Source organism: Aphelocoma coerulescens, chromosome 21 (genome assembly GCF_041296385.1).
Source record: "Aphelocoma coerulescens isolate FSJ_1873_10779 chromosome 21, UR_Acoe_1.0, whole genome shotgun sequence".
Lineage (NCBI taxonomy): Eukaryota > Metazoa > Chordata > Aves > Passeriformes > Corvidae > Aphelocoma > Aphelocoma coerulescens.
In genome coordinates, this window is record NC_091034.1 from 7,853,229 (window position 1) to 7,879,449 (window position 26,221).

The 26,221-nt window shown below is 58.8% G+C and overlaps 1 protein-coding gene across 2 annotated transcripts in view; it reads right to left on the reverse strand.

The window, feature by feature from the left end:
* Nucleotides 1-26,221, reverse strand: part of SAMD11 (sterile alpha motif domain containing 11) — an 86,628-nt gene that overhangs the window by 4,857 nt on the left and 55,550 nt on the right. For both annotated transcript variants that reach the window (XM_069034694.1, XM_069034695.1), the window contains 6 exons: nt 24,517-24,609; nt 18,114-18,278; nt 13,356-13,506; nt 5,549-5,664; nt 5,103-5,181; nt 4,189-4,898 (listed from right to left, as the gene is read on the reverse strand). In XM_069034694.1, the coding sequence (XP_068890795.1) occupies nt 4,189-4,898; nt 5,103-5,181; nt 5,549-5,664; nt 13,356-13,506; nt 18,114-18,278; nt 24,517-24,609 (1,314 nt within the window). The remainder of the gene's footprint in view (nt 1-4,188; nt 4,899-5,102; nt 5,182-5,548; nt 5,665-13,355; nt 13,507-18,113; nt 18,279-24,516; nt 24,610-26,221) is intronic.

Consider the following 26,221-nt stretch of genomic DNA (forward strand, 5'->3'; position numbering starts at 1 on the left):
TGGGCAGGGTCAATTCATAGGCCTCTTCCTCCTGGAGGTCCCCAGCTCGGGAAGGGGGGCAGGGGAAGGAAAAATCCGAGCTAATGCATTTCATGTGTTTAATGTTCTTCAGCTGCGGGGGAAGCAGGGGAGGGGAGGGGAGAGGAGCAGGGCCTGGAGGAGTTTCTCCACACACACCACAGAGCGGAAAACTCTGCCTGCCCTGTGGGCTCCTCTCCCAGCCCCGCTCCCGCCGACGTGCTCGGCCTGACAATGGGGACCGGGAACCGCTGGGGAGCTCCTGCTCTTTCCGAGGGGTCCTTTTCCATCCTGCCCAGCCTGAAACACCCCCAGAAAAACCCACCACCGTGCCATCACGGGCGGGTGTGTGACGGGCGATGCTGTCCCTGCCAGCCCTGACGCTCCAGGGCCGGAGCCGCTGTCAGCCCCGAAACGCAGCAGCGGCTGCGGCCCCAGCCCTGTCACACGGAAGGTGATGGCTCCGAGGGGCTGGGGGAGCCCCCCCGGCCCTGCAGCAGCGGGGCCTGACAGGACACTCGGAGAAATCCCACCGGGAGCCAGGGAGGAGAGGGAGAGGCACAGGGAGTGACAGTGGAGACAGGAACAGCAGCCGGGTAACTCAGACCTGCTGTGGGGGAAAGGGAGAGCACACAAGGAACCAAATTCCAGAAAACACCACTTTAGGGTGGGGGAAAGCCATTATTAACCCCTGGAACTCCCTGCTGTGGGATGTTTAGACCAGGAGAACACAAGGACATTCACAAGGGATGAGAACGTGCAGGATTCTCGGGCAGGGAAAGAGTTTATGAGGAGTATGAGCTGTTCTGCTCAGGGCAGGGAGAACGGAATTGCCAGGAGAAAAATATTTCTCCCATGGGGTCTGTCTTGACAAAATTATCTGTCCTGTGGGCTTGGGGCTTTTCCCTGGTGGATCTGATGGATATAACCCTCGCTCCTGCCCACAGCAGCTGGGACAGCACTTCCCCACCGAATGGCAAGGGAAAAATGGCTAAAACAAAACCACGGTGGGGAGCACAGGCCCAGAGGCCAGGGAGCAGCCAATTCCCTGGGGAATAGCCCAGGTCTGAGGGAACAGGCAGGGAAAGGAGCAGAGCCACACAGCAGGGCCCCAAGCGCTCCCTGCAAAGCCTCCAGCACAGGCAGGGAGCAGGAAAAGCTCGGGATCTGCACAAGAAGTTACCGTGCCAATGGGATGCCCGACACCAGCAGAGCCTGCACAGGGAGCAGGCAGAGGCTCTGCCATCATTTCCACACATTTCCCCTCCCATCTTCCTGCTCCCTGCCCGGCTTCTCCCTCGCTGTCCCTGCAGCTGCACCCCCTCCTCTTGGGCAGGTGACAGCTCTGGCTGCTCATCCGCACCCACGGCTCCCTGCACAGCTCCAGGCATCCCAGGAGCAGCTCCAGGCAGCCCAGGAGCAGCTCCCGGCATCCCAGGAGCAGCTCCCGGCAGCCCAGGAGCAGCTCCCGGCGCCGGGATTGCTCCTGGAGAGGGGCCACGGGCAGCAGCCCCGGCTCCAGACCTCGGGGCGAGTCCGTGTCCCCGCCAGAGCAAGCCCAGGAGTGGCGGCCCCAGAGCCGGCTGCGCCCCCCAGTTCCGAGCTCCGCGGAGCAGAGGGGCTCCTGCCCGTCCTCCTGCGCCTCCTTGGGAGGATAAATCCCCGTCCGCCCCCTCCCCGAGGCTGCACCCCCCTCCCCTGCTCCGGCAGCCCGGACAATGAGAACAAATAGGTGCCAAGTGGCTGCAGGGGACACACCTTCGATCCCAATAATGACCTGTCAGCGGCTGCTGGGGCTGCGAGGAGCCACAAAGGGCAGCAGCCATTCCCTGCCAGGCCTGCTCTGTCTGGCTCCGTGATAAATGATGGTCCGGGAGGCTGGTAATGGATTAGGGAGCGTTTCACCAGCTGGGGCCCGGCGTGCGGGGACTGAAAGGAATCCATCGTCCCGGGCCGGGGCGAGGACAGGTGTCCCCAGCATCGCCCTCGCCACCCAGCCACGATCCATTTATAATTCCCCTCCCTGCTCCTGGTATCCAGCTGCTCCAGAAGGAGAAGCCAGAGGCTGGAAGGGCCATGGCGAGCAAAGCTGCTGGCCCTGCCGGCCAGGGAACGCAGACCCGGGCTGCGGCAGGAGCGGCTCTGCAGCACGGGCACGGCCCGGCTTGTGCTCCTGGCACCACAGGGGACAGCTCAGGTGCCAGCTGGGACACAATGCACCCCCCTGGCAGCCAGCCCACCTCTGGCTTTAATCCGCTGTGCCCCCCTTCCCCACTCCCCGTGCACCCCTTCCCTCCCCCGGCGAGGGCTGGGGTCAGGAGCAGCACAAGGCTGGCGTTAATTGCTCTCCAGACTACAGATCAATAGAAGGATTTTAGCCTCCTGCACACTCCATCCTTCACCTTTTCCAAAGGACGGGGCTGCGGGAGGGCGGTGGGAGGAGGAGGAGGGAGTGAGGCTGCTGAAACCTTGAGGAGATGAGGTCATCGAGCCACAGCCCCAGAAGGCAGCTCAGGGAATCGACCCGGCCCGGCTGCCTCATCGATAACGCTCCCCGGCAGGGACGGAGCAGCTCCTGCCTCCAGAGCAGCCTCCCTGTGCCGGCACACCCAACTCAAACTTAGGGGCGTTCTCAGCCAGGTGCTTCTCCCCTCTCCTCTCCTCCCTACAGCTCTTCCACTCGCTCACCTGCCTTGGCTGGGTGGGTATTTTATAATCCCAGACTCCAGGAACATCCCATCCCTCCTGAGAGAGCGGTCCCTGTGCAAAAAGGGGGTACAGGAATTGTCTGGCACGGGGTAGAGGCGGGTGCAGCTCTGCCTGCCTGCCCTCGGGTGGTTTGTGTTCCCCAGACCCACAGTACACATTTTTCACTCACCCCAGGATGGCTGCAGCCCTTGGATCGATACAACCCTCAATATTTCAGCTCTGAACTCCCAGCTCCCCACTCAAGCCCTGGTGCTGCATCCTACCCTGTGCTCCCAGGGCTTTCCAGGTGGGAGGATCCGAGCCCAGCGGGGCCCAAACCTGCGGGCAGACAGGGAGAGCAGCCCCAGCCCTGTGTGAAACCAGCCAGAAGCCAAAGAGCCCTCAGGAAAAGTCCTCCAGCCCCGGCACAGGCTGCACAAACCAGGAGAGGCGGGCAGGGAAACCCAGCCCCGAGCTGTGCCGAGGCCTCGGGATGTGCTGGTGATATAAATCCAAAGTGATAATAATAAATGGGCTATTACAGCAACTCACACATAGCTGGGGGAGGGAGGAGGGAGGGAGGGGAGCCAGCCCCAGCCCAGGCCTCCCTGCAGAGCTTCTCACGAGCCACGAGCACCACGGAGCTGAGCCTGTCCCTCTTTAATGGCAGGGAGGAAAAGGCTCCTGCGAGGAAGCCTCGGCAGCCCAAGGCAGCAGGAATATTTATCATCCTGGCCACCTGCCTGTCACTGAAAAATCGCTTCCTCCTTCCTGGCTGGGAGGCAGCTCTAATGAGGGATGGGCAGCCGTGCTCACAGGCAGCTCCTCGCGGGGAGAACAGGCACAGCGACAGCACAGCACAGCCCCCCTTCTGCCTCCCCCCTGCCAGGGGGTCCTGCCTCCTGCTAATTGCTCTGCCACGTAATTAGCTGGGGCAGATCTGGGCTCTTGGCTGGGCTGGTGGGGCTCCTGGGGTCTGAGACCCCTTTTGTGCCACCGGTACCCACTGCTCCTGCAGTGAGAACAGAGCTGGCAGTGACCTCCCTGCCTGCCTGTCCCATCCAGCCCAGCTCTCCCAGTGCCTGTGACACTGAGAGATGCACCACAGGCCAGGCAAAGAGCCCAGCTGCCTCTGCCCTGGAAGAGCAGCACGTGGGAACCAGCTTGGAAAAGCCCTCCAAGGTCATCGAGTCCAACCTTTGACCAATGCCCACCTTGTCCCCAGCCCAGAGCACCGAGTGCCACATCCATCCTTCCCTTGGACACCTCCAGGGCTGGTGACACCACCACCTCCCCAGGCAGCCCTTCCAATGCCTGACCACCCTTCCCATGCAGAAATTCTTCCTCTCGAAACAAGGAAGAGAAGCTGACAAAGCCACCACAACCACCCTGTGGAACGGGCAGGGGGGAAAGCCCCACCTCCAGCACCGCCAAACACGTCCCGGCTCCACCCCACCACCCACAGCAGCCCCCCAGCCTCACCTGCATGGAAGTAGGGGCTCATGGTGTAGGGGAATCCGAAGGGCAGCGGCTGGGGCGCCGGGAGGGAGGCCGGGGGGAGGTATTTCACCTCGGCCTTGTTGATGCCGGGCCCGAGCAGGTGGCTGGGGGACTCCGCGCTCGAGGAGCTGCAGGGGACGCTGGGGGCCGCGGCCGCCTCGCTCAGCTCCTTGGCCCCCTCGCACGCCTTGCCCGTGCCGTCCTTGCACTCCTTGAGCTCCGCTCCCGCGCCGCCCTCGGCCTTCAGCCCCTCGGCCTTGTCCTCGCCGACCTCGGCGTCGCTCTCCGAGTCCTTCATCTCCTCGTCGTTACAGTCCTGGGCCCCGTCCCGCGCGCGCGGCTCCGCGGGCTCCCGCGCCTCCCCGGGGCCCTGCGGCTCCGCGCGGGGCTGCGAGGACTTGCGGCCGCCCCCGGCCCGCCGGGGCTGCTCCTTGGGCGGGGTGGCGGCGCCGGGGCCGCCGGGGGTGAGGGACAGCAGCGGGGCGTTGTTGTGCCGCAGCACCAGCATGGCGTTGCGCCGGGACAGCTCGTCGCGCAGCGCGTGGCCCTCGGGGACGTCGTGCACGCTGCGCAGCGCGGGGTGGTCCGGGGGCAGCCCCGGGTGCAGGCTCAGGGGGTCTCCGGCCAGCAGCCTCTGCCGGTGCAGGTTCTCCAGCTCCTTCTGGCGGATGAGCTCGGCCGACATCTCCAGCCTGCGTCGGGAGAGGGAGTTTGGGTGGGGGGTCTGGAGGAACGCGCTGCCCCCGGCCTTGCAGGAGCGAGGGGTCAGCTCCACGCCTGCACAGCCTTTGCACAGGTCTCACTCAGACACTGCTGTGCCTTCTGGGCCCATTTCACCCAACACAACCCCCCCACATGGTGCCACCAGGACGAACCCAGCCCCTTTTCACTCTTACCTGGCCAGGTTTTGCTTCCGTAGCATCTCCTGCTGCCGCGCGAACATCTCCGCCTGTGCCGGCTGCAGGAACCCGTAACCTGGGGCAGGGAGAACAGCACTGGGGGTTATTCATCTCAGCACTGACCCTTGGCTGCCTCAGGGCCAGCTCCCCAGAGGGGCAACTGAGGGAAAAAGGGCACCTGAGCGCTGCCTTTCTGTTCCAGAGCCCAGCTACCCCTCACTGCCACGGCAGCGTGGCCGCAACACAGGGCCAGGGAGGCAGGTGGGGAGTAACGGGAAGAGCAGCCAAGGAGCTCCTTTTGCTGCAGAACCGGGGTGAAGTCGGCACAGCAGTCATGGGGAGACACAGAAAACATGTCCAGGCTGCTTGGCTGAAGGGCAGATTGTCACAGGCTGCACCTCTGCCCTGCCCTGGCTGCCCACAAGCGTCACCCCAGCACTCACCTGGCGTCTGGCACAGCGCCGACGGCACCCCGAGGAAGGGAGGCCTCAGGTGGGGCCCCAGGGCGATGTGGGGAGCGTTCTGGGGTGACAGCAGAGGCGGTGGGTGGGATATCTCCCTGCAGCAATCAGAAAATAAAGCCATGTTGAAAACCTGGAGGCTGCAAAGGGCCCTGGCTCAGGAACAACATCTTGGCTGCAGATGAGCTGCATCCTGACCCAGAGGCTGTTCTCTGCCTGCTCACCCACATGCAGAGCTTCTAAAATGGAGAGAAAAAACCAAAAGCAGCAGAACCAAAAGAAAGCAGCCAGGACTCCACAGGTCCCACACATTCCCCACCTTTGCTTCTGTGGCCTTTCAGCCGGGCTGTCCAAAGGGATTTTCCCTGCCCATGGCAGGTTAAAGGGGGCGGCTGAAGATGCTGCATCTGCCCCTCCCCTTATCACATTTGGGTTTCTGCCTCAACTACCTCACAGCTGATAAAGAATTCTGTGCTTGGGGGAGCTGGAGAGGGGTTTGGGAAGATCTGAAGGCATCACTGGCTTGCCTTGCAAAAAATCCCTGTCCTAGCTAGGCTAAGGGATGATCTTTAATTCCGGAGAGAAAAGCTGGAAGTGAGGCAGAGGAAGGCACAGGAGAGGGATGTGAGCAGGGCAGAATGGGTAGAGCAGATGCCAGGGGGTGGGAAAGCTGGGAGAGGCAGGATTGGGTGGTGGGAAGGGGACAGTGCCTGGAAAAGAGGAAAAGAGGCAGGGAGCACTTGCTGGCAGCAGGAGGGAAGGCAAAAAAAAAAAAAAAAAAAAAAGAAGGAAGGGAATAAGAGCCAAGGTCTCTTCCATTAGTCAAATCTGCCCTGGGAGCCTGCAAGCAAATCTGCTTTCCGGCTGCACGTCTCTTAATTCCTTTTGATGGCCACTTACAACATTATTACCTTCATCAGGGCATCCAGAGGCAGAGCCAAGTGCAGGGCCGTTTATTTTCATTTTCCAGTATCTCCCTGGAAAATCTGCTCCGGGAGAGACTGGAGGGCAAGGGAGAGGGAGCCAAAGGTGCCTGCGACTTTGCCACAAACCCACCCCGTGCGCAACCACCGCGGTGGGGGACAACGGGAGCATCCCGGCCGTCCATGCCCCCATCCCGCACAGCCCATGGAAAGCCAGACAGGGACCCTCAGGGGATGAGCTGGGCAAGGACAGACCTTCCCAGCGCAGCTTCACCCGCATTCCCTGCAGCAGCCACTACAAAACACCGACCCGGCTGAGCTTCCCCTCCGAAATTCCTCCTCTCCCCTACGCCGTGCCCACCCGCCCATCCCCCGCGGCCGTCTCCCGGCTCTCCTTTCCCTCCTCCCCGGCTGCCCTGGCTCTCCTCTAAACTAATTGCGGAGCCGGCGGTGTCTGGAGGCGCGGCGCGGATCGATGGGCGCTGTTGAAATGTTAATGCCGCCCGTGCGCCGCGCCGCGCTCCGCTGGCAGCTCCAATTAATCTCAGGTAACGCCGCCCGCGACCTTCGGCTCCGAGCCGGGGCAGCAGCCAAGCGATGCTTATGTAATTACACCGTGAAGTGTGTAATCACCTGCCCTAATCCCCGAGGCCTCACAATTAGCCGGGGCCGCGGTCGCCGGGCTGCCAAGTGCTGCTGCCACCCGCGCCGGCCCGCGGATGAATAAGGGACAATTAAAGCGGCGTGACGGGGGCTCCGAGGTGTCCGCTCGATCGTAATTAGCTGTAATCATGGGGAGACGAGCCTGGCAGACGTGCTGGTCGTTTTATAAGAAGCAATTTAGGAAATCAAGTCGCTGTTAACCATCGCGTGGCCGTGCCCTCCCCGCCTCGGGAATGTGCTCCTCAGGAGCTCCGGGTTGCCCGTGGAGAGCTCAGAAACAAAGGAGCTCCTTGACTGATGCCAGTCTGTGCCCAGGAAGGAGAGTGCTGGATGGGGATCGGGGCCGGGCGCTGGAAAAGGAAGGGTTCTCCCTTCGGTGGCAGCCCAGCGCTCATCAGAGGTTGTTTTTAACACTTTCATGTTGTGCTACGGGGCATGACTTTGATCCCTAAGGAATGCACATCTGCTCCAGACTCTGCAGTTCATTCCCTCGGAGCTTCCCTGCCTTCCTGGGCCTGCTCTGGGTGCCTGGCTGGGGAATGGGATGTAGCAAAAGGACAAAGCTCCTGGATGGACCCAATCCCATGAGCACGGCAGCCTGGAAAGCAGCTGCAGGTGGCTGGAAGAGGGGCTGGATGGGCCACATCAGTCCCACACACTCCACCACACGCTGGGGACGAGCCCGAAGGTTTGGGAAATCCAGGGACACGCACTGACAACACGCTGTCACCGTGCCTGCCTGGCACAGTGGGACACAGAGACCCCTCAGCTCCCCCAAACACCCACACAAGGCTGCTGGCGAGGCCAGGGGAGCAGGAGCAGCCCAAGGTGCCTCACATGGCACTGCCACACCCTGGGGTCAGAGCAGGGAGGCTGCAGATGGCCAAAACAGCCCAAAAAGGCTGCAAATAGCCAAACCCAGAGGTCACTGCACCCTCTCCTGCTCAGCACCAGTCCCAGCAGCAGAGACCTGAGAAAAACAGGCAGGCATGCTCATAAATATTTAGGGCAGAGGGGATTTTCCTGCCTGCAGGGAGCCTGATGCTGCCCAGCTTCTGCTCCAGAGCCCCGGGGAACCCCTCAGCTGCGTGGCCACGAGGGACAGATCCTCCGTGCCACCCCAACAGACCCATCCTCCTGGGCACGGAACCTGTCGGAGCCTGCCCTGCTCCCTGCCAGCCCATCTGCCCCGTCCTTGGCACGGGGAGCTGGCACAGGAGGGAGGCAGCAGCACCAGGTCGTGCCCTGGCACGGGGCAGGGCAGCCCTCCCAGCCAGCTTGGAAAGAACTGGCACCCCCCGAGGAAAAACCCCCGAGACCTTAACAAAGGCTGCTGTGTTTTTAACAGATGGGCACCAAACACCGACCCCTGCACCCTCTCCCAGCCTTGAATCCCCCATTAAGTTCCTTCCTCCTCTTCCTCCACAGCCCAGAGTCAGAATTACAGTCCCCTACTCTGAGGAGGTGAATTTAGCCCCCGGCAATTACATCTGATAAGCCTTGTCCTTACCTTGCAGAGAGCAATTCTGTGTTGCTGCACATTCCTCCCCCAGCCCCCTTTTCCTTTTCCCCCCCTAAAATGCCAGCTGGAGGCTTGTGAGCAGGGTATTAGGGGATTTGCACTGCACGCTGCTAAATTTGATATGTCCTTTAACAGGAGACAAATGGTTCACAAGGCTTAAAAAGTATCGACTTTTCTTTAACAATAAGCACTAATGGCCTTCAAATAATCAATATTTAAAGTCATTATGGGGTTACACATTATACTGTTAAAGCCAAGCCTTTCACTTTAACCCCATCATATCCTCCCAAGCCCCGAGCAGAGCTCCCCCCGGCTCAATCCGAGCTCCCAGGGAAGGCTCGGAGCACAGGCTGTGACTGGAGATGTGAGAGGGTCAGGAAATGCAGATTGAAACCGGCAAGGCATGGAAATAAATTTAGAACGGATGGAAGAAGAGGGAGGGGGGGGAAAAGAATGCATGAAAGCTCTGCTTTCTTCTGCTCTGCATTTGATAGGAAGAGACACTTTAAACCCGAGGTAACAGGCAGGAGGCACAGAGCTCCTCGCTGCTCTGCCATCCCCAGACACTGCCAGGAAGGGAGAATAAATAAAATCAAAGGCCTTGCTAAAAATGGTGTTTGGGATTTCCAGGCAGGAAAAGAACATGTGCTGGCACTGCCCTCCCAGGGCAGCAGCGAGGCCTGGCCACAGAGAGGGGCTGGTTTGTGCTGCCCCTCAAAATCCAAACTGGTGCCGAAACCAAACTGGTTAAATCAGGCCAGGCTCTTTGGCCTTTGCTCTGCAGAACATTCAGCCAGCTGGGATCTGGGGAGGGATCCTGCCAGGGCAAAAATCAGAAGATCAGAGCGTTCAGAGAGGAGAGGGGGACGCAAGGCTGGGGTGGGCAAGAGCAGGAGAGAGATGGTGCCCAGGGAGGGCAGGAGATGTGCCCAAGGAGCCAGCAGGGAAAAGGAAAACCTCCCCAAAGCAGGGGGAGGAATTAGGTGGTGGAAGAACAAACCGTAGCAACAGCAGATGGGAAGACGGGAATCCAAAAATCCTGGCTGGGTATTTTGGGCACATCTCTGCTCAGAGAAAGCCTCTGGCTGGTGCACGGTGTCTGTCAGCTCCTGCAGGGGAGGCAGCGGGGGCCTCTCGCAGGCTCAGTGGCTCCCACCCCCAGCTCACTCCTGCCAAGGGGCTGGGCTTCCCAGGACCCCAGGATGGGGGTGCTGATGGCAGCTCAGGCTGGCAGCGTTCCGTGCCCCCTGGCATTCCCTGCCGCCTTCCCCCGGATCCTGGGAGATGAACTGTGCCCCCACTGCCTGTTCAGGCCCCTGAGTGCTTGTACCCAGCACCTGCCCTGTCTGTGGCCATGCTCTGCCTTCTCCCCCCGAGAGAGGGGCAGGTCCCCCCAGACCCTGCCACACACTGCAGGCACCAGAACGAGCTCCCAACAACTCCCAGCACAGAACTGAAGCATCACATCCAACCAGGAAGCTTCGCCCCACTGCCCAGAGAGTCCAGCAGCTCACCCAGCCCTGCCCCAGCTCCTCTCCAACCCCTTCTGTGTGCAGGGCATGGAAGATTTTCCCTCAAGAGGAAATTTTCCCCAGGCTCCACACAGAGAGAAGCAGGGATGAGCACCCCGGGGAGGAACACGCCAGGCTGAAGGACCCAGCGGAACCACTGCCAACAAATCTTGGAGACAGCACCCAAGGAGCAGGATCCAAGCAGCTCTGCGGGGTACAGCCACCTGCCAGCTCTGCAGGAGAGGCAGCAGTTTGGGGATGGGAAGAGCTCCAGGCTGGAGTAGTTACAGTGGCACCTTTCAGCTGTACCCTTTCCTCATCCAAGTCTTTTTATAACACTGAACTCAACCATCTTCCCAAACAAAACTCCAGCATCCAAGCTGAATCCATCTCGAAAGGATCTAGGGAACCAAAACCAGGAAAGCAAATGAATTCTCCAGCCTGTGGCTTGAGTCTGCTTTTGGCAAGATGTCTCAGTGTCACTGACTCCTTCCAAGAGATGGAGAAGGGAGCAAAGAGGTCAAGGGACCACTATGCCACTATCAGGACCTTGGTCCCAGAAAATCCATATCCACGTGTTTGTGTGCCTCATTCCCACAAAGCCAAACCTCCCAGCCTGTTTCTGACCAGCAAAGATGGAATAATTAATTAATGACAAATGTCTCAGCACACCCACCCACCTTCCCAAGTGTCCCCTAGCTCAGCCCCTTCACACCTGGGCAGCGGAAAACTGCGGGCACAGCTCCCATTGCCAGTTCTCTGCATCGCTGCCTCTGCAGAAACACCAGCACTGCCCTGACCAATGAAACTGGGTCACCAGCGGGGGTTTCCCCTCTTGCTTTGCCAGCTGAAGGGCTGAAGTCACCGATTACTCCTGCCCACAAAGCTGAGAGCTCACCTGAGCCGCACAGATCTCCCGGGAGGAAGCGGAAACGGAATTTTAACACCGCGCCAAGCAGCTCTCATCCCCCTGCACTGTGGTTATTACCTCTGCTCCTGGGAAAGGAGACACCATAAATCCACCTATGTTTGCTGGGAATGTGAGGCAGCTTCCTCCAGTGCCTCCTCCCCTGCCAGTGCCCACCGGGACCCTTGGGAATTTCTGTTCCTGCAGGACAAAGGTGCACGAGGCTGCTCTGATTTACCCCCTTGACAAGGACCACAGCAGGAAGTACAAACCCAAGGCTAACGGGGAATGCAGGGGAGGAATTACCCCTCACAAAACTTTACTGCTCTACAACCCATGGCCACGGCTTCTCCTGGCATTCCAGAAACAGCTGTGGCGCTCTGGAGGAACAGCTGGCACAGGCCAGCTCCAACCAGGCCACTTCTGAGAGGGAGCAGAGGGACACACGCTGACCCCTCGGCGGTGCTCAGGGGGCTGCAGACTTCTGGGGAGAAATACTGGTCCTGTGGACTGATCCCAGCCTGGTTTGGGTTGGAAGGGACCTAAAAATCACCTGGTTCCACCCCCTGCCATGGGCAGGGACACTTTCCACTGTCCCAGGCTGCTCAGAGTCCCATCCAGCCTGGCCTTGGACACTTGCAGGGATGGGACAGCCACAGACTCACGATGTCAAGCCATGACTGTGGGGCACAGTTCCCACTGCCCAGCAGGATTCCCCGGCTCTGCTAACATGGATTATCACCCCTGAGAGCCTGGCCAACTCAATCAAGAGCCATCTCCCGGCCTTCAGTCCCTGTCCCCTGACCCAGCCAGCAACTTCCCTCCGCTCCTCCCACACCATGGAACACTTCCTGGCCTGGCCCAGCTCCATCCCCCCAGCACCTGCCCGCCAGTGGCAAACACCTCTGGGTTTGATCTGGATCTCCCCACTCTCAGTCTGCCCCTCCTGTGAGCAGCCTCCACCCTTCCGTGGATGCTTTTCCAGGCAGCCCTGGGGCTGGCCTGGCTCCTCTCCAGCCCACACAGCGCTGGGGAAGCTGCACGGAGGCTCCTCCATCCCTGCATTCCTCCCAGGTCTGCTGCGATCCGCACGGGGCGGGCGGATTTATGGGGCGGGTTAGCCAAAGTACGCGCTGCGGGAGAGAGGTACAAGGGCTGCCCAGCCCCTCCTCAGTGCAAAGGTATTGGTGGGAGAGAAGGAAAACCAGACGGGATCTCCAAGGCTCTAAATGGGGGGAAAGGCTCTGGACTCAACCCATCCATACACACCCTACAGAGCTGACAGGGCAGCCTGCTCCGCCCCCATCCCGACACAAAAGCCAAAAGAAGTGTAAATAGCACAGCCTTTCACTGCTCATCCCATGATACCCAAGGCTTTTGCATCCCCACGGCCCTCTCCCATCCCGCTATCCCTGTCAGGAACGCACGCAGCTTTAATTTAATTTCCCTCTGAAGTTCTTGATTGCAGAGGGAATGGCTCGTGGCACAGAGCAAGATAAATGAGCTAGAATTTCCTGGGGGCGGGGGGATATCGGCTTTCCAGCACTCCTAGCAGTGGGAAAGGCAAGCTGAGGCTCCTTTCCCTAACAAAGAAAACTTCTTCTCTTTCTGTTCCATCTCAGAGCATTTCTTCTCTCTCGTTATCTGGGGATGCTATGAAATGCAAACTTAAACACCTTAACTTGCTCGGTGCCCAAGAGCAGGTGAGAGTGGCATCTGCTCTGGATACCCAACAGAGGTTTGGGATCATTCCAGCCTGGCAGTCGCTCCCCTGGATGTGGATGTGCACAGGCACAGATCCCCTCCTTTCCACACAGACACCCCGGAGTGTGGCAGGAGCACCCCCAGCACTCCCAAACCTGCACAGCCCCCAAAGGAGACGGTCACACCTTGCCCAGGCAAATCAGCTCTGCCCACCCCGGGCACTGCTGCCCTCTCCCACGGAATCACACAACCCTTAAGGTTGGAAAAGCCCTCTAAAACCACCGAGTCCAACCATTACCCTGACAGCGCCGTGGTCACCGCCAAACCACGTCCCCAATGCCACATTCACACGCTTTTTGAACGCTTCCAGGCACGGCGACACCCCCACTCCCCCGGCCAGCCCATCGCAATGCCTGACCCAGTCGCTCCCCCCCTCCCACAGCCCACACCACCCGTGCCACCGCTCCAGCCCGGCCCGAGGGTGCCCCGGTGCGAGCCCCCCGCCCCTGCCCAAACCCCGCCCCGGGGCGGGCGAGCGGGCCCGGCCGTGCCGCGGTACCTGTCGGGGAAGTGGCTGTCCCTGTGCTGGGGGAGGCCCTGCTTCCTGCGCTGGCTGGACGAGTTGCTGGCCGAGGGGATGTGCGCTTCCATCGCGCCCGGGGTCCGCGCCGCCGCCGCCGCCGCCACCTCCTGCCGCGCCCGCAGCAGATCTGGGGACAGCGGAGGGAAGGGATGAGGAGCTGCTGCTGCCGCCCGGCACCGCGCCCGCACTCCCCCAGCCCGGGCCCCGCTCGGACGGACGGACAGACGGACACACGGAGGCACCCCCGCCCCGCTCCCGCCCGCCGCCGCTCCCCGGGGCCGCTCCGGGGCTGCTCGCGGCTCCCCGCGGGCGACAGCGCTGCCCCGGGGCTGCTCCCGGCCGTGCCCGCAGCCCCCGGGCGACAGCGGCTCCGCTGTCCCCCCCTTCCCCTGGCCACCCCCGCGGCTCGGGGCGGCTCTCGGGCGCCGGGGCGGCGGCGGAGCCCGGCGGGGAGCGGCGGCCCCGGCACTCACCCGGCCGAGCGGCTCCGGGCGCGATCCGCCCCCGCCGCCCAGGGAGTTTGGCAGCGGAGGAAATTGTGCAACTACGGCAGGGGGGTGGATTTGCTCTTTAATTGCCTTCCTGCCGGAGGGAGGGAGGGAAGGAGGGAGGGAAGGAGCGGAAAAAAGGGAGGGAAGGATGGAAGGAGGGATGGATGGATGCGAGGAGAGCAGAAGGAGAGGGAGGCATTCCCCAAACTCCCTCTCCCGGTCGGTCCCGAGCGGAGCCGCCCTGGCACCTGCCCCGGTCCCGCCGTGTCCCCTCCGCCCCCGCCGAGCTTATCGGGGCTCTGCCCGGGACCCCCGTCGGGGGCTCTGCAGGGCTGCACCTGCCTGGCACAGCAAGGACAGGGAAGGGCTGGGCCCGGAGCAGCTGAGGATGGGGTACAGCAAGGGGCCCCTGCTCCCAGCCTTAGGCACGGCGCTGCCAGGACACAGCCACAGGTCAGAAGGAAACGCACCCCCCCATTCACCCTGCACTGCGCTGGCACCTGTGACCTGTGTCACCCCCCCCGTGACACCTGGGCAGTGACACCTGGGCAGTGACACCTGGGCAATCCCTTCGGGGGGGTCAGTGCAGACTGGCTGCCCACACAGTGCCCTGGGATGGACAGAGCAGGCAAGGCCAGAACCCACCTCAAGCACAGCCAAGGAGGGGAGGTGATGCAGGTACAGCCCGTGTGCCACTGCCCTGGCCTCAGGGAACAGCAAGTGACATGGACACCTGTGCCAGGTGCACTGAGGCCTTTCCAGGGAGCTGCTCTCTCCCAGTTAAGCATCAGGAGTCCCTCAGTCCCCGAGTCTGTATGAAATCCCCCCCCACACAGCTCACATCCCACCCCAGAGCCTCTGCTGCTGTTCACGTGCTGCACAGGAAACATCCCCACAGAGGAAACCTCCCTCACCCTGCACCAACCTGCCAAAGGAAACCAAAACACAGCTGGGGAGAGGAGCAGAGGCAGATTTATCTCAGGCAGCATCACACCTCGAACACTGACCCTGCACAGCCCTCTCACCCAGCAGCACATCCACCTCTTCCCACAGCTGATCTGTAAAGCCGCATTCCTGTAGGAGCATTGCACAACCCTGTAGGTGCCACGCCTCCCAACTCCTCGTGTCTCCCTTTTCCCACCAGGCTCCTTTCCCTCGCTTCTGGGAATCCCAGCCACCCCTGTCCCTGCTGGCACCAAGATGTGCCCAGCCCAGGCCGAGCTCCATCAATCACAGCATCAAACACTTTGGTGATGGTCAGGGCTGGAGCCCCGAGGTGGGGTGAGAACATTCCCACAGCTGCTGTTTCTGCTGGCAGGAAGGGGGACAGTGGTGCCCAAATTTCTGGCCACATTCCTGCCCCCGTCCCCACGCCTCCAGCCGAGGGGACAAACACTAAAATGACAATTCTGAACTGCACAAGCCCGTGAGAAACAGCCAAACACCATCAGATCACAGAAAAAGCCCAGAGAATTCACCGAGCCAGGGAGACCGTGCACCTCCAATGTTTATAAATTAATTATCTGAAAAACCCAGGTCACTCCTGATTGCCACGGCGGCTGTAATTTAGAAGCCTGGCGTGCAGCCAGCTCCAGGAGCCGCATTGATCCTGAATGACCGCAACAACCCCCGCACACACCCCCTCTCCTCTCCCCTTCCCCCTCCTCCCCTCCCCTGCGCCCCTTCCCTGCTGCCCAGACCCCCCCGAGGATCTGTTATTTACAATCCTGCACTCTGACAGTTGGGAAATCAGATTGATTGACAGTGGGACGCTGGCGGATGGAGGTTCCAGGCACGGAGACAGACTGAATTCAGAATGTGGGATGAATGCCACTGGGAGAACGGGGGCGGAGGAGGGGGGGCTGAAAAGCAATTAAAAAAAAAAGATTTCTAAATTATTAACATTTTTTAAATTATTAATGTTATTGGTGCCTCCATGTGAGCCCGCAGATAAACTGCGCTTTGTACTGGCACTAATAATTTATAGCCCAACCAGAGCCCTGTGGTGTGGAGACAATCCAAAAATACACCAAGTTTTGTCTTGTCAGTGTTCCCCGAGCGAGTCTGGCTGTGCAGGCACCTCCTCCCCCCCTGCCCACCCCAAAACCGCAGCGTGACCCCCCCCCCCAACAAATGCTGATGAGACAATTTAATCATCATCATAAAAACACGTCAAGCTCTGAAGGCAATGAGCTGTTCTCGTTATTTGGGGGGAAGGGGTGATCCCAGCTGTCCCCCAGCACACGCTGGTGGGATGGACACGTCCCTGTGCCCAGCAGCCACCCAGGGCCGGCGTCTGTCCCAGTGCTGCTCACACCCCACGTTCTGTGCTGTGTCCGAGCTCTGCTGGGCTCCCCACGGGCTGCGCAGCCCCCACGTCACAGCTGAACACTCAGCACGTTCCTGCCTGCGAGTGCCACCCCTTTGTCACACCCTGTGCCTCCCTCTGCGCGTGTTCCCGCACGTCCCTGTGCCACCCCAGCCCTGGGGCACACGGTTCTGCCTCTCAGCCATGAGCTGAGTTTGCAGGAGCTCTGCGATGCCCGGCACAGCCCAGCACCACCCAGAGCTGGTGCCACGCTCCCCACGGGGGCTGGGGCAGGTTTGTGCCGGGCCTTTGCTGATAAGCAAATCCTTCCTCCACAGCAATCGCCTTCCTGCCCCCAGAGAAGCCAATCAAATCAAACAGAGTGGAAAAGAAGACAGCCTCTTCATTAACCTAACAAGGAGCCCTGGGGATTTACACTCGAGACCAGAGATTCTCCTCCAGCTCTCGCTGGATGCTCCTCTGAGGCTGCTGGTGCTCCTGCCCTGCCTCAGTCGGGCTGGGATGCGCCAGCCCTGCACACCTCGGGCAGGGAACAGCAGAGGGACAGATCCTTGCACGGCCCTGCCCTTCAGTGACACTCCAGCCTTCTGGAACAGCACCACCTCTGCCACGTCCCTGGCTGTGCCTGATCCAGCTGAGTTATTTCCCTCCCCTGCAGGAGAGGACTCGGGACAGGGCACGGCTTTGCTTGGCATCAAACTGGGCCAGTGCCAGCAGGTTCTGCTCACCCGAGGGCAGCTGGAGTGGGTGAGGAGCCCGTACCTGTGGAGGGATGCTCGTGGATCCTGCATCCAAGTGGATCCAAGGTGATCCCACAACCGCCTGGTGCCCCCTTTAGGCACAGCCCAGGACGTGCTGGATCCAGCCAGCTCCCTCCAAAACCCTGGGAAAACCTTCCAGCTACCCCTCAATCCGTGTGGGACTCACCAAATCCCGGGACTGCAAGACCTCCAGACACCACTCCAGCCCCAGGAGAAGGCAGCAACACCATCTCACCATTCCCATCCCTATATGTCAGGACTGTCTGGCACTGCCTCCATCTCACCCCCCTGCTCCACACCACAACCCAAATCTCTTACTCCAGAGATTCCCAATACTCAGATGGACACAAACTCTTGAAACAAGGGAAGAGAAGGACCCCCCCCACCTCCCCTGCAAAACACAGAGCACTGCTGCTGCTGCATTCCGGGAAGGAAAAGCACATCCCCATGGATGGCTGCAGAAGGAATCAGCATTTACAGATGGCCCAGGGGAGATTCCTCCACAAAGATGGACAAAGATGGACCCCCTTCAGCAGGGTACACCACAGCACGTGTACCCACGGCACGACAAACAGCCAGCACTGCAGCCCACCAAGCCCTCAGCACACACAGGGCTCGGGGACATCTCCCAGCCCCATCCCAAACGAGCCCAGGGCTCGGGGACATCTCCCAGCCTCATCCCAAACGGGCCCAGGGCTCGGGGACATCTCCCAGCCTCATCCCAAACGGGCCCAGGGCTCGGGGACATCTCCCAGCCTCATCCCAAACGGGCCCAGGGCTCGGGGACATCTCCCAGCCTCATCCCAAACGGGCCCAGGGCTCGGGGACATCTCCCAGCCTCATCCCAAACGGGCCCAGGGCTCGGGGACATCTCCCAGCCCCATCCCAAACGGGCCCAGGGCTCGGGGACATCTCCCAGCCTCATCCCAAACGGGCCCAGGGCTCGGGGACATCTCCCAGCCTCATCCCAAACGGGCCCAGGGCTCGGGGACATCTCCCAGCCCCATCCCAAACGGGCCCAGGGCTCGGGGACATCTCCCAGCCTCATCCCAAACGGGCCCAGGGCTCGGGGACATCTCCCAGCCTCATCCCAGCTGAGCCCAGGGCTCGGGGACATCTCCCAGCCCCATCCCCCGTGGAAGCAGAGCCCTACCTCCGTGGCTGGGCACTGCCATGCTGTTGGCCAGCTGGTAGAGCCGCTGCTGCTGCTGCTCCTCGAAGGTGCCGTGCTCGTTCAGGGCTGACATCATGCGCCTGTAGTGCTCCTCCGGGGTCATCTGCGTCACCGCCTCCTCCAGCAGAGGCGTGTGCGAGTTTTCTGAGGAGCACAAAGATTTGGTTTTTGGTTTTTGGTTTTTTTTCAGAGAGAAATACAATGGAAAATCAAGATAAGTACAGGGACAGCACAAAAATAGAGAGGAACGGGGGTAAAGGGACATTAGCACCAATTCCCACAGCTCTCTGTTGTCCCCACTGGGCCTGATGTACCAAGCTGCCACATCAGCTGTCCTTCTGCTCGAGATGTACCATCAGATGTGGTCAAGACCACCTGCAACCTACTAAATCTCCAAATTTACGTACAGGAAAGTCCACAGCACACAAAAAACCTCACCAACCTTTTTTTCCTTCCCCCTGAAGCACCAAGCACTGCATTGCAACAGCACAAAACCACCTGCAAGCTCTGTACCCTCAAAGGGGACAGGGAGGATGGAAGAATTCACCGAGTTCTCAGCCCATCATCTTCGGGGATGTGAGCTCTTTGTTCAGCTCATACCTGACCAGACAGGCACCTCTTTCCCCCACCTTTCTGAGCACTCAAAGGACACCACAAAGTGAGAGATGCTCGAGCACCCAAGGGACAGTGCTGACATCCACCTGCCCAGCTCTCAGAGGGACATCTCGGGAGCAGGTTGTTTCCCATCTGTACCTGAGGCCATCCAAATCAGCCCCTCCCTCTCCACGTTCCCGGAATGACTGCAGATCCCGGGAGGGAGGTGCTCTGGGGAAGGCCCTGCCTGCTCCGGGGGCAGGAGGGATCCCAGTCTGGCAGTCAGGGAGAGAAAACCACAGGGGTTTTGTGTTTACTGTAAGCACAGCTCACAGTAATTACTGCTCTCCGCCTTGGCTGCTCCAACACTATTTTATCTTGGATCTTTCCCACAGGCAAAGCCTTTTCATTACTCGGAGAGGAACTCCCAGGCACGCTCCGAGCAGGCAGAGGGGAAGGGCACAGCAGGACGGGCTCCCCCCACGCCGCAGCCAGGGACCACCGTGATGCCCGGTGAGCGGCAGGGCCACCCTCCCGTGTGCCCCGGATTCCTGCTGCTCCTCCAGCCTCCTCCCGTGGCTGGCAGAGCCCTGGGGGAGCAGGGCAGGTGATGCTGCTGCAGGGCTGGCTGCAGAGCCGCGGGGCTGGCACCCGGCACCGGCGCCGTGGCCGATGCACGGGCACTGGAAATGCTGCTGGGAGGGGCCGCGGGTCTGTGCCACAGGTGAGAGAAGGGCTCCTACCAGGAAAGGTGAGTCAGGGGCAGACGGAAACAGCCCAGGAGACAGAGTGGCTGTGAAATGAGGCCCTGCCACAGCAGCTCAGGGACTGGTGCTGCCTTTGTCTGACACCCAAGCCACGGCACAGCCCAGCACAGGGGCTCAGGCTTTGGGGGGATGCACCTTTCACGGGCTGTAATGAAGCCACCCTCTCCCCAAAACACAGGAGGGAAACATCACCATCATCATCACCATCACCATCATCATCATCATCACCATCATCATCATCATCACAATAATAATAACAGTAATAAAACATAAAAATAAGCAATAATGAATAATGATAATAACAATGATAATTCTAATGATGATTATGATAATAACAACAACAACAACAATAATAATAGAGTCTGAGCTGCACAGCATTTCAATACCGAAGGGTGGCATCCCTGGCTCCCACGGCCAGTGCAAAAGGGAAATGATTGCAGCTCAGGCCAGCCCTCCAGCACAGCGAGGGCTCTCCCTCAGCACAGCCCTGTCTGTCCCTGCAGCCTCAGCTCGGTGCCCCAGTGACACACATCTGCACCCCGGCACCGCTGGCTCCCTGGGCACATCCCGGCTTCACAGGCTGCTCCCGACCCCGCTGGGATGAGGAGCTGGGTTCCCACGCTGTCCTGGGTCCCCCACCCCAAAAACAAGACCCCAAAGGCAGGGGCTGCTCTGGAAACAACCGTGCTGTGCCTGCTCCCTCAATCCCACCCCAAACCTGCAAGACAGCCATGGAAGCAGCAGGGGAGGGAGGAGAGGACAGAATTCCCTTCCAGGTCTCCTTCCCACCAGGGAGGATTCCCTCCTCTTCCTCCTCCACCCCTGCCACCTCCCCCAGGGATGCAGAAGCTCACGGTTTCAGTTCCTCCTGATGCTCTTACCCAAAGGTCTAAGGAGCAAAGCCACAGACCTGATTTAGAAAAACACTGATTTTTTTTTTCCCCCCACAGCTGTGTCATTAGAGCAAAAAAGGGAGGGGGGAGGGGATTTAATAACACTTAATTACCATAAACTCTATCGGATCAGCCGCAGAGCAGATTTCAGGTGCAAGGAGGGGAGGGAGAATGGGGGTGGCGAGGGGAGGCTAAGAGGAAGGAGGAATCCAGGGAAAGGCTGGATTTCCATGCTTAAAACTTGGAAGATTTCACATGACTCAGCCGGCAGTAATTCCAGCTTTGCTGGAGCTTTGCTGTCTGCTTTTGTCATTACCAGGGGTAATGCGGGAGACTGATCTCGCCAAATCTCCTGCAGCCACTAGGTGTGAAATGGACTCTGGCACAGCCCCGGGGAGGCAGAACCAAGCCAGGCATCTGCTGGGCCCTCTGCAGACCCAGCACATCCCCTGTGCACCCCAACCCAGGGGAGCCCAGCTCTCCCAGCTTCCACCCTTCTCCCACCCTCTGCCAGGGTCCTGCCAGCACAGCCACGGGAGCTCAGGTTCTGCACAGACCCAAGGATGTTTCACTGCTGCACAGCCTCTCCACAACATTTGCCAAGGCTCACCCTCCCCAGGCAATGCCAGACAGGACAGGAGCACCCAGCCTGTCCATCCCCCCTCCTGTCCGACAAGAAACCCGTGGCAGGCCAAGGTTCCCTTTCTTCAACCCCAGTCAGAGCTCAAGGAACCTGCAGCAAACCCATCTCACCCCAGACCCAAGGCCGGGGCTTGGTCAGCAGCTTTCAGGTCTTCTCTTGCCTGTGCCCACTCCGCCACGTTCAGCAGCCTGGGTTTGGGGGGCAGTGGTGCTGTCAGCAAGAACGGGGCCAAACCTCGTTTCTTCCCTCGGCCTAATTGGACAGCTGCCAAAGCCACCAGCATATGGATGTCCCCTCCAAAGGAGAGGGACAGATGGACAGAGGCTGGATCTGAATTGCTCAGCTGCAGTCCAGCCCCAGTTCTGGGCTCCTTCGTTAGCCAGAGACCAGTGAGATTTTGTTTTGGTTTAAAGGTGCACAATAGCACAGAAATAAGGATGGCAGCAGGAGCAGCCTGTGAGCCCATCCAGCCCCCAGGGGGTGAGCCCGGCATCCTTCCCTACGTGTGCTTCCCAGCACTTCATCCAGCCTGCTTTCCAGCCTCCCCAAGGCTCCTACCAGACGTGCTTTTCAGCAGCTCAAGCGGGAACCGAAACGCTCTTCCCCATTTTCCCTTTCCGCCATCCTCCAGCCGCATTTCAGTCTCCAGGCAGTGGGGAAGGAGATCTCCAGCCAGGCAGGAGCGAGGGTTTCGCTGGGGAATTGTGTCCCCCGTGCCCTGCCAGCACAGCCCTGGCTCCGAGGCGCTCCCATTTCCACAGGAGACCGGGAGCGTTCTGCTCTGTTTGACAGCGGCAGCGCGGCCCCGTTTCCTCTGAGACACGGCTCCCTTTTGATCTCTGGAGCGAGCTCTGCGGAGGGGGCAGGGAAGGGAAGGAGGCTGCTTCCCTCTGGAAGGGTTTCCAGCCCTACAGGTGTTTTTTCGCTCAGCTCAGGAGCGGCAGTGATTTCCTTGGCCGCCTCTGCTCCCCTCGCCCCATCAGGAGCGGCCACGGCAGCGCGAGCTGAGCCACGGGGTCACTGCTCCTCTTCCAAGGCTCTTCCAGAGCCAGCCCAGCTGTGCCCGAGCCTGAGCTGCTCCCAGGGTCAGCGTGGGATGGAGAGGGGCAGATCCTGCCTGGAGCCCGTCACCATCCCCGGGATGCAGGAGGTGGAGGAGCAGCACCTGCATGAGGCACGGGAGCACCAGGCTGCAGGGAAAGGGTCCCAGGAGATGCTGCAGCCCCGGCTCCTCCAGCAGGACAGCAATGGGATCCTGAATTCCAACCAGTCCTTGCTTCCCTTCCCATTCCCGAACTGCACTCTGGGTCCCAGCCAAAGCCCCACACTGTCCAGCACTGCCCCACAGCAGCAGCTCCCAAATCCCACGTGAGTATCCATCAGGGGCCATCCCGTTTGGGAATGGTTTGCCACACAAGGTGGGTCCTTCTGTTTCCAGGCAGAGCTGGGAACACAGGGACCGTGTTTTCCCTGTGGCATCCACGCCCCAGGAGTGCTGCTGGCTCACAGCAGGATGGGAGTGCTCAGCCTGAGGGGGGTTTGGACACAAACCTTGGGTGCAGCCCCTTTTCACACCGGGGTGGGGAGATAAAAGCCCCAATGCACAGCAATCTCAGCCCCTCACTATTCCAATTCCAGCATCAGCACAGCCTGGGCTAAAATTCCTGCACAGCTCCCCAGGGATCTAACAAAAACCACTGGGAGATCAGCAAAAGGCCCAGCTCTGAATTTCCATTCACCTCCATTTCCTGTCTCACCTCAAAGTGGGAGTAGAAAACAAAACTGTGCTTTATTCGGGGCTTCCTGGGAACTCCTCTGTTAAAAAGTTGGGGGAATCCCTGCAACTTTGGGATCCAAGGAGCAGGATTTAGATCCTGAGTGCTTCCTGCAAAGCCAAGGGCTCCTCACCCTGCCCTCAGCCCACAAAAAGGGTGGGAAGGCCCAAGGAAAGGAACAGAACGAGATCACTTGACCCTGATGCTCCCATGCCAAAAACATCCATCTGTGCCAGCTCAGGCACTTTTGGAGGACGAATCCAAAGGCAATCCCTTGGTTTCACATGGCTTGGTTGAAGTTCAGCCCCTTCCCAGCCAGCCCACACAGGTTCTGTTTCCTGGACTCAGCTCCCGAGCACGAACTTGGAATTACAAGGGGCACAACCTCAGCAGGAACAGCAAAATAGAAAATGTGTCCCAGGAGCCTCACGTCTGATGGAACAAATCTGTTTATGAACCTGTGGAAGCATCATCTGGAACTCACCTGCACAGCCACCAGAAACATTCCAGGGATAACAGGAATAGAGCAGATGGGGAAAAAAAAAATCAAGGAAAACAGATAAAGAGGAGCAGTTTAGAGGGTTCCCAGTAAAATCTGAGGCACTTCTGCTGTTCCAGAAGAGTTAACAGGCAGGAGAAGGTTACATCAGAGAGGATTTGGTATTTTCCATAGTGACACCAGCACTCAACATCCTCTCAGAGAATTCTGCCTTCAGATCATCATCTGGGCACAAGGAGGGAAGGAACAGGAACATTCTGAGAGATCAGGCTGCAGGAGAGGTCCCCACAACGGATCTTTATAAAGCAGAATATGAAGTACGTGGTTCGAGAAGGCCTCAGGACAAACTGCTGCAAGAAGTGCCCTCTGAGATTCCCTGGATGGTTTATTGGGAATCCACCCCTGGAGGAGCCTGAGCTGGACTCCAAACCCAGGGAGCAGGATCCAGCTTCACACAGCTGCTCTGCTTTGGGTTTTTTAATGGCCAGAGAGTGCAGGTTTAGGCACAGGGATGGAGGTGGGTATTACTGACAGCTAATTAGTCTGATATTAACTACAAAGCCTTTAAGTAAACGGCCTGCAAAACCTCATTTACTCAACCTGGAGACAAACTCATTAACTGCAGGCTCCATTACCCATCCCACTCTGCCAGTCGTAAAGAAAGTTTAAAAATCGTGTTTATAGGAAAGAACTGGAAGGCAAATCAAGAGATAAAAACCCCAAAAAAACAACAACAAACCAAACCCTAAATAGAGAAACCTTCTGCAGATTCCATCTCTATAGGAACGCTGCCATAAATGCATAAGAGAAAACTCAGCAGCCCCATTCTCCCTGACAGGCTCCTTTTTTCCCTTTAAAGGAGCAGATGCCAGCACGATCAGCCTGTGTGTACCTTTTATATTAAACATGCAATCAAGACATTCTGCCTGAAAAAGTAGGAACACCCCTAAAATCCACCTCAAAGGCTGCAGCCTGCTTTTTTTTTAATCGCCAAGCAATTACTGTAATTAAGAGGCAATCCCGTTTCTCGCCCTGCAAGGCTCCCTCCGAGGAGATAAAGGAAAAACAGAGCCCTGGTCGCCTCCTCCTGCACCCCCAGTGCCAGACACAGCTCCCACCCCACAGCCCTCCCTCCTTAATTTCAATTAAGTTCCACTCACGGGAAAGGAGAAGAAAGGGAAGGGGGTGGGGGAGGGAGAAGCAGCACTTACCCTTTGGGGACTCACTTCGGGCTTTCTTGCTCTCTAAAGGACACTCACTGCTGCTGTTGGGAGAACATACTCTTCTCTTGCCTAAAATTTCATCTAGGAGAGAGATGAGAAAGCTGAGTGTCAGAGAAGGCTGCACTTTCCTCTGTGCAGGAGCGACCAGAGAGACTTTGGTATTTTGCTGCTCTCTCTCTCTCTCTCTCACACACACACACACAGATATTACAAGCAGAGAGAGAAAAAAATGAAAGTAAGAAAAATCATCATCTTGAGAGCCTTGATCTGCTTTCCTAATCACGCAGCCCAAAAGCACATAATGACTATTCATACACTGATCAATGCAACGTTTTCAAGCCATAAATTCTGAATCCAGTTGATTTCCTTACTGAGTTTCATCATTTGCTCTGGTGCCTTTTGTCCCCCCGGTGTTTCCACTCCTTTCATGCCCTGATGCAAAGCAACTGGGGGAGAGGAAGGGGAGGAAAAAAACAACACAGGGGAAAAAAAAAAAGCACAACAGATCTCTGAATCTTCCTACCACAGTATCTCTGTCTCTCTGTCTCTCTCTCTCTCTCTCAGTCTCTCCCCCTCCCTCCCCCTCCTCCTTCAAAACCTCAAGGTCCTCAGCAATCTTCCCCCTCTGGATTGCACGGAAACACTCAAGCCTTTTGCATTACTGCAGCCCTCCAAACCAACACCAAATCTCTAATACACAATTACAGCGTCCCCGAGCAGATTTCGAATCAATATCCTCCCCTAATAACGCTGGGGAAACTGAAAGCATGATGGTGCATATGGGCAGGAAGGAAGAGCCTGTTTGTCACTGCAAGCATCAAATTCTCATCTATCAAGGGCTTGTTAAAGATGCAGCACCTTAAAAGAAAGAAAAAAATTAAAAAAAAAAATCTCACAAATAAGCAGCGTATCTGAGTGAGAATGGATTGGATCTGCCTGCGAGCCCCAGCACAGCCAGGCTGCTGCAATCTGCCCGAAACGTGGGGGTTAAGGAAGGTTACAAACCCCCTCGGTCCTATTTATAACAACAACAACATTATCGCTGTTCCAGGGGACATTTCCAGCCAAGCAACTGTCCCCTGCACTCAGGATCACTCCCCATCACTTGGAATGCAGCTGAGCAGCCCAGGTTGCTGCCGAGGCAGGGATTTATCAGGGGATCAGAGCACAGGGCTGAGCAGAGCAGCCCCAGCAGGTGCCTCTGCCCAAGGAGCAATCCGGCAGCTCTGCGAAGTTCCAAGTGGCATTTCAAGGCTTTGAAGAGCCCAAGCTGCCTCCAAACTCAGCTTGCCACGACCCTGTCACCAAATCCCTCAGCAAAACTGGCACTCGGAGACGATGCAGAGGCTTGTGACCGTGCAGAACCCAAAGCCAAGGAAACACAACGAAACAGAGGGAATTGGGAAGAGCCAGGGAAGGACAGGAGCACTGGTGACAGCGCTGGAGCTCTGTCAGCACTTCACATCCCAGGTGCCGAGTCAGCCTGTCCACACAATCGGCATTTTCTCACTCCTCCTGCCTCAGTTTACCCCTTACATAACTCGTCCACAGCCACTCTCAGCTTCCCAAGCTCGCAGGTACCTGGCCAGGGAGCACAACCAGAGCCAGCAGCTCCCTCCCCCTGGAATGCTCCATCCTTCATGCTGATTTTCCTGGAAACGTTACCCTGATACTGCAAACCCTCAGTGCTGGA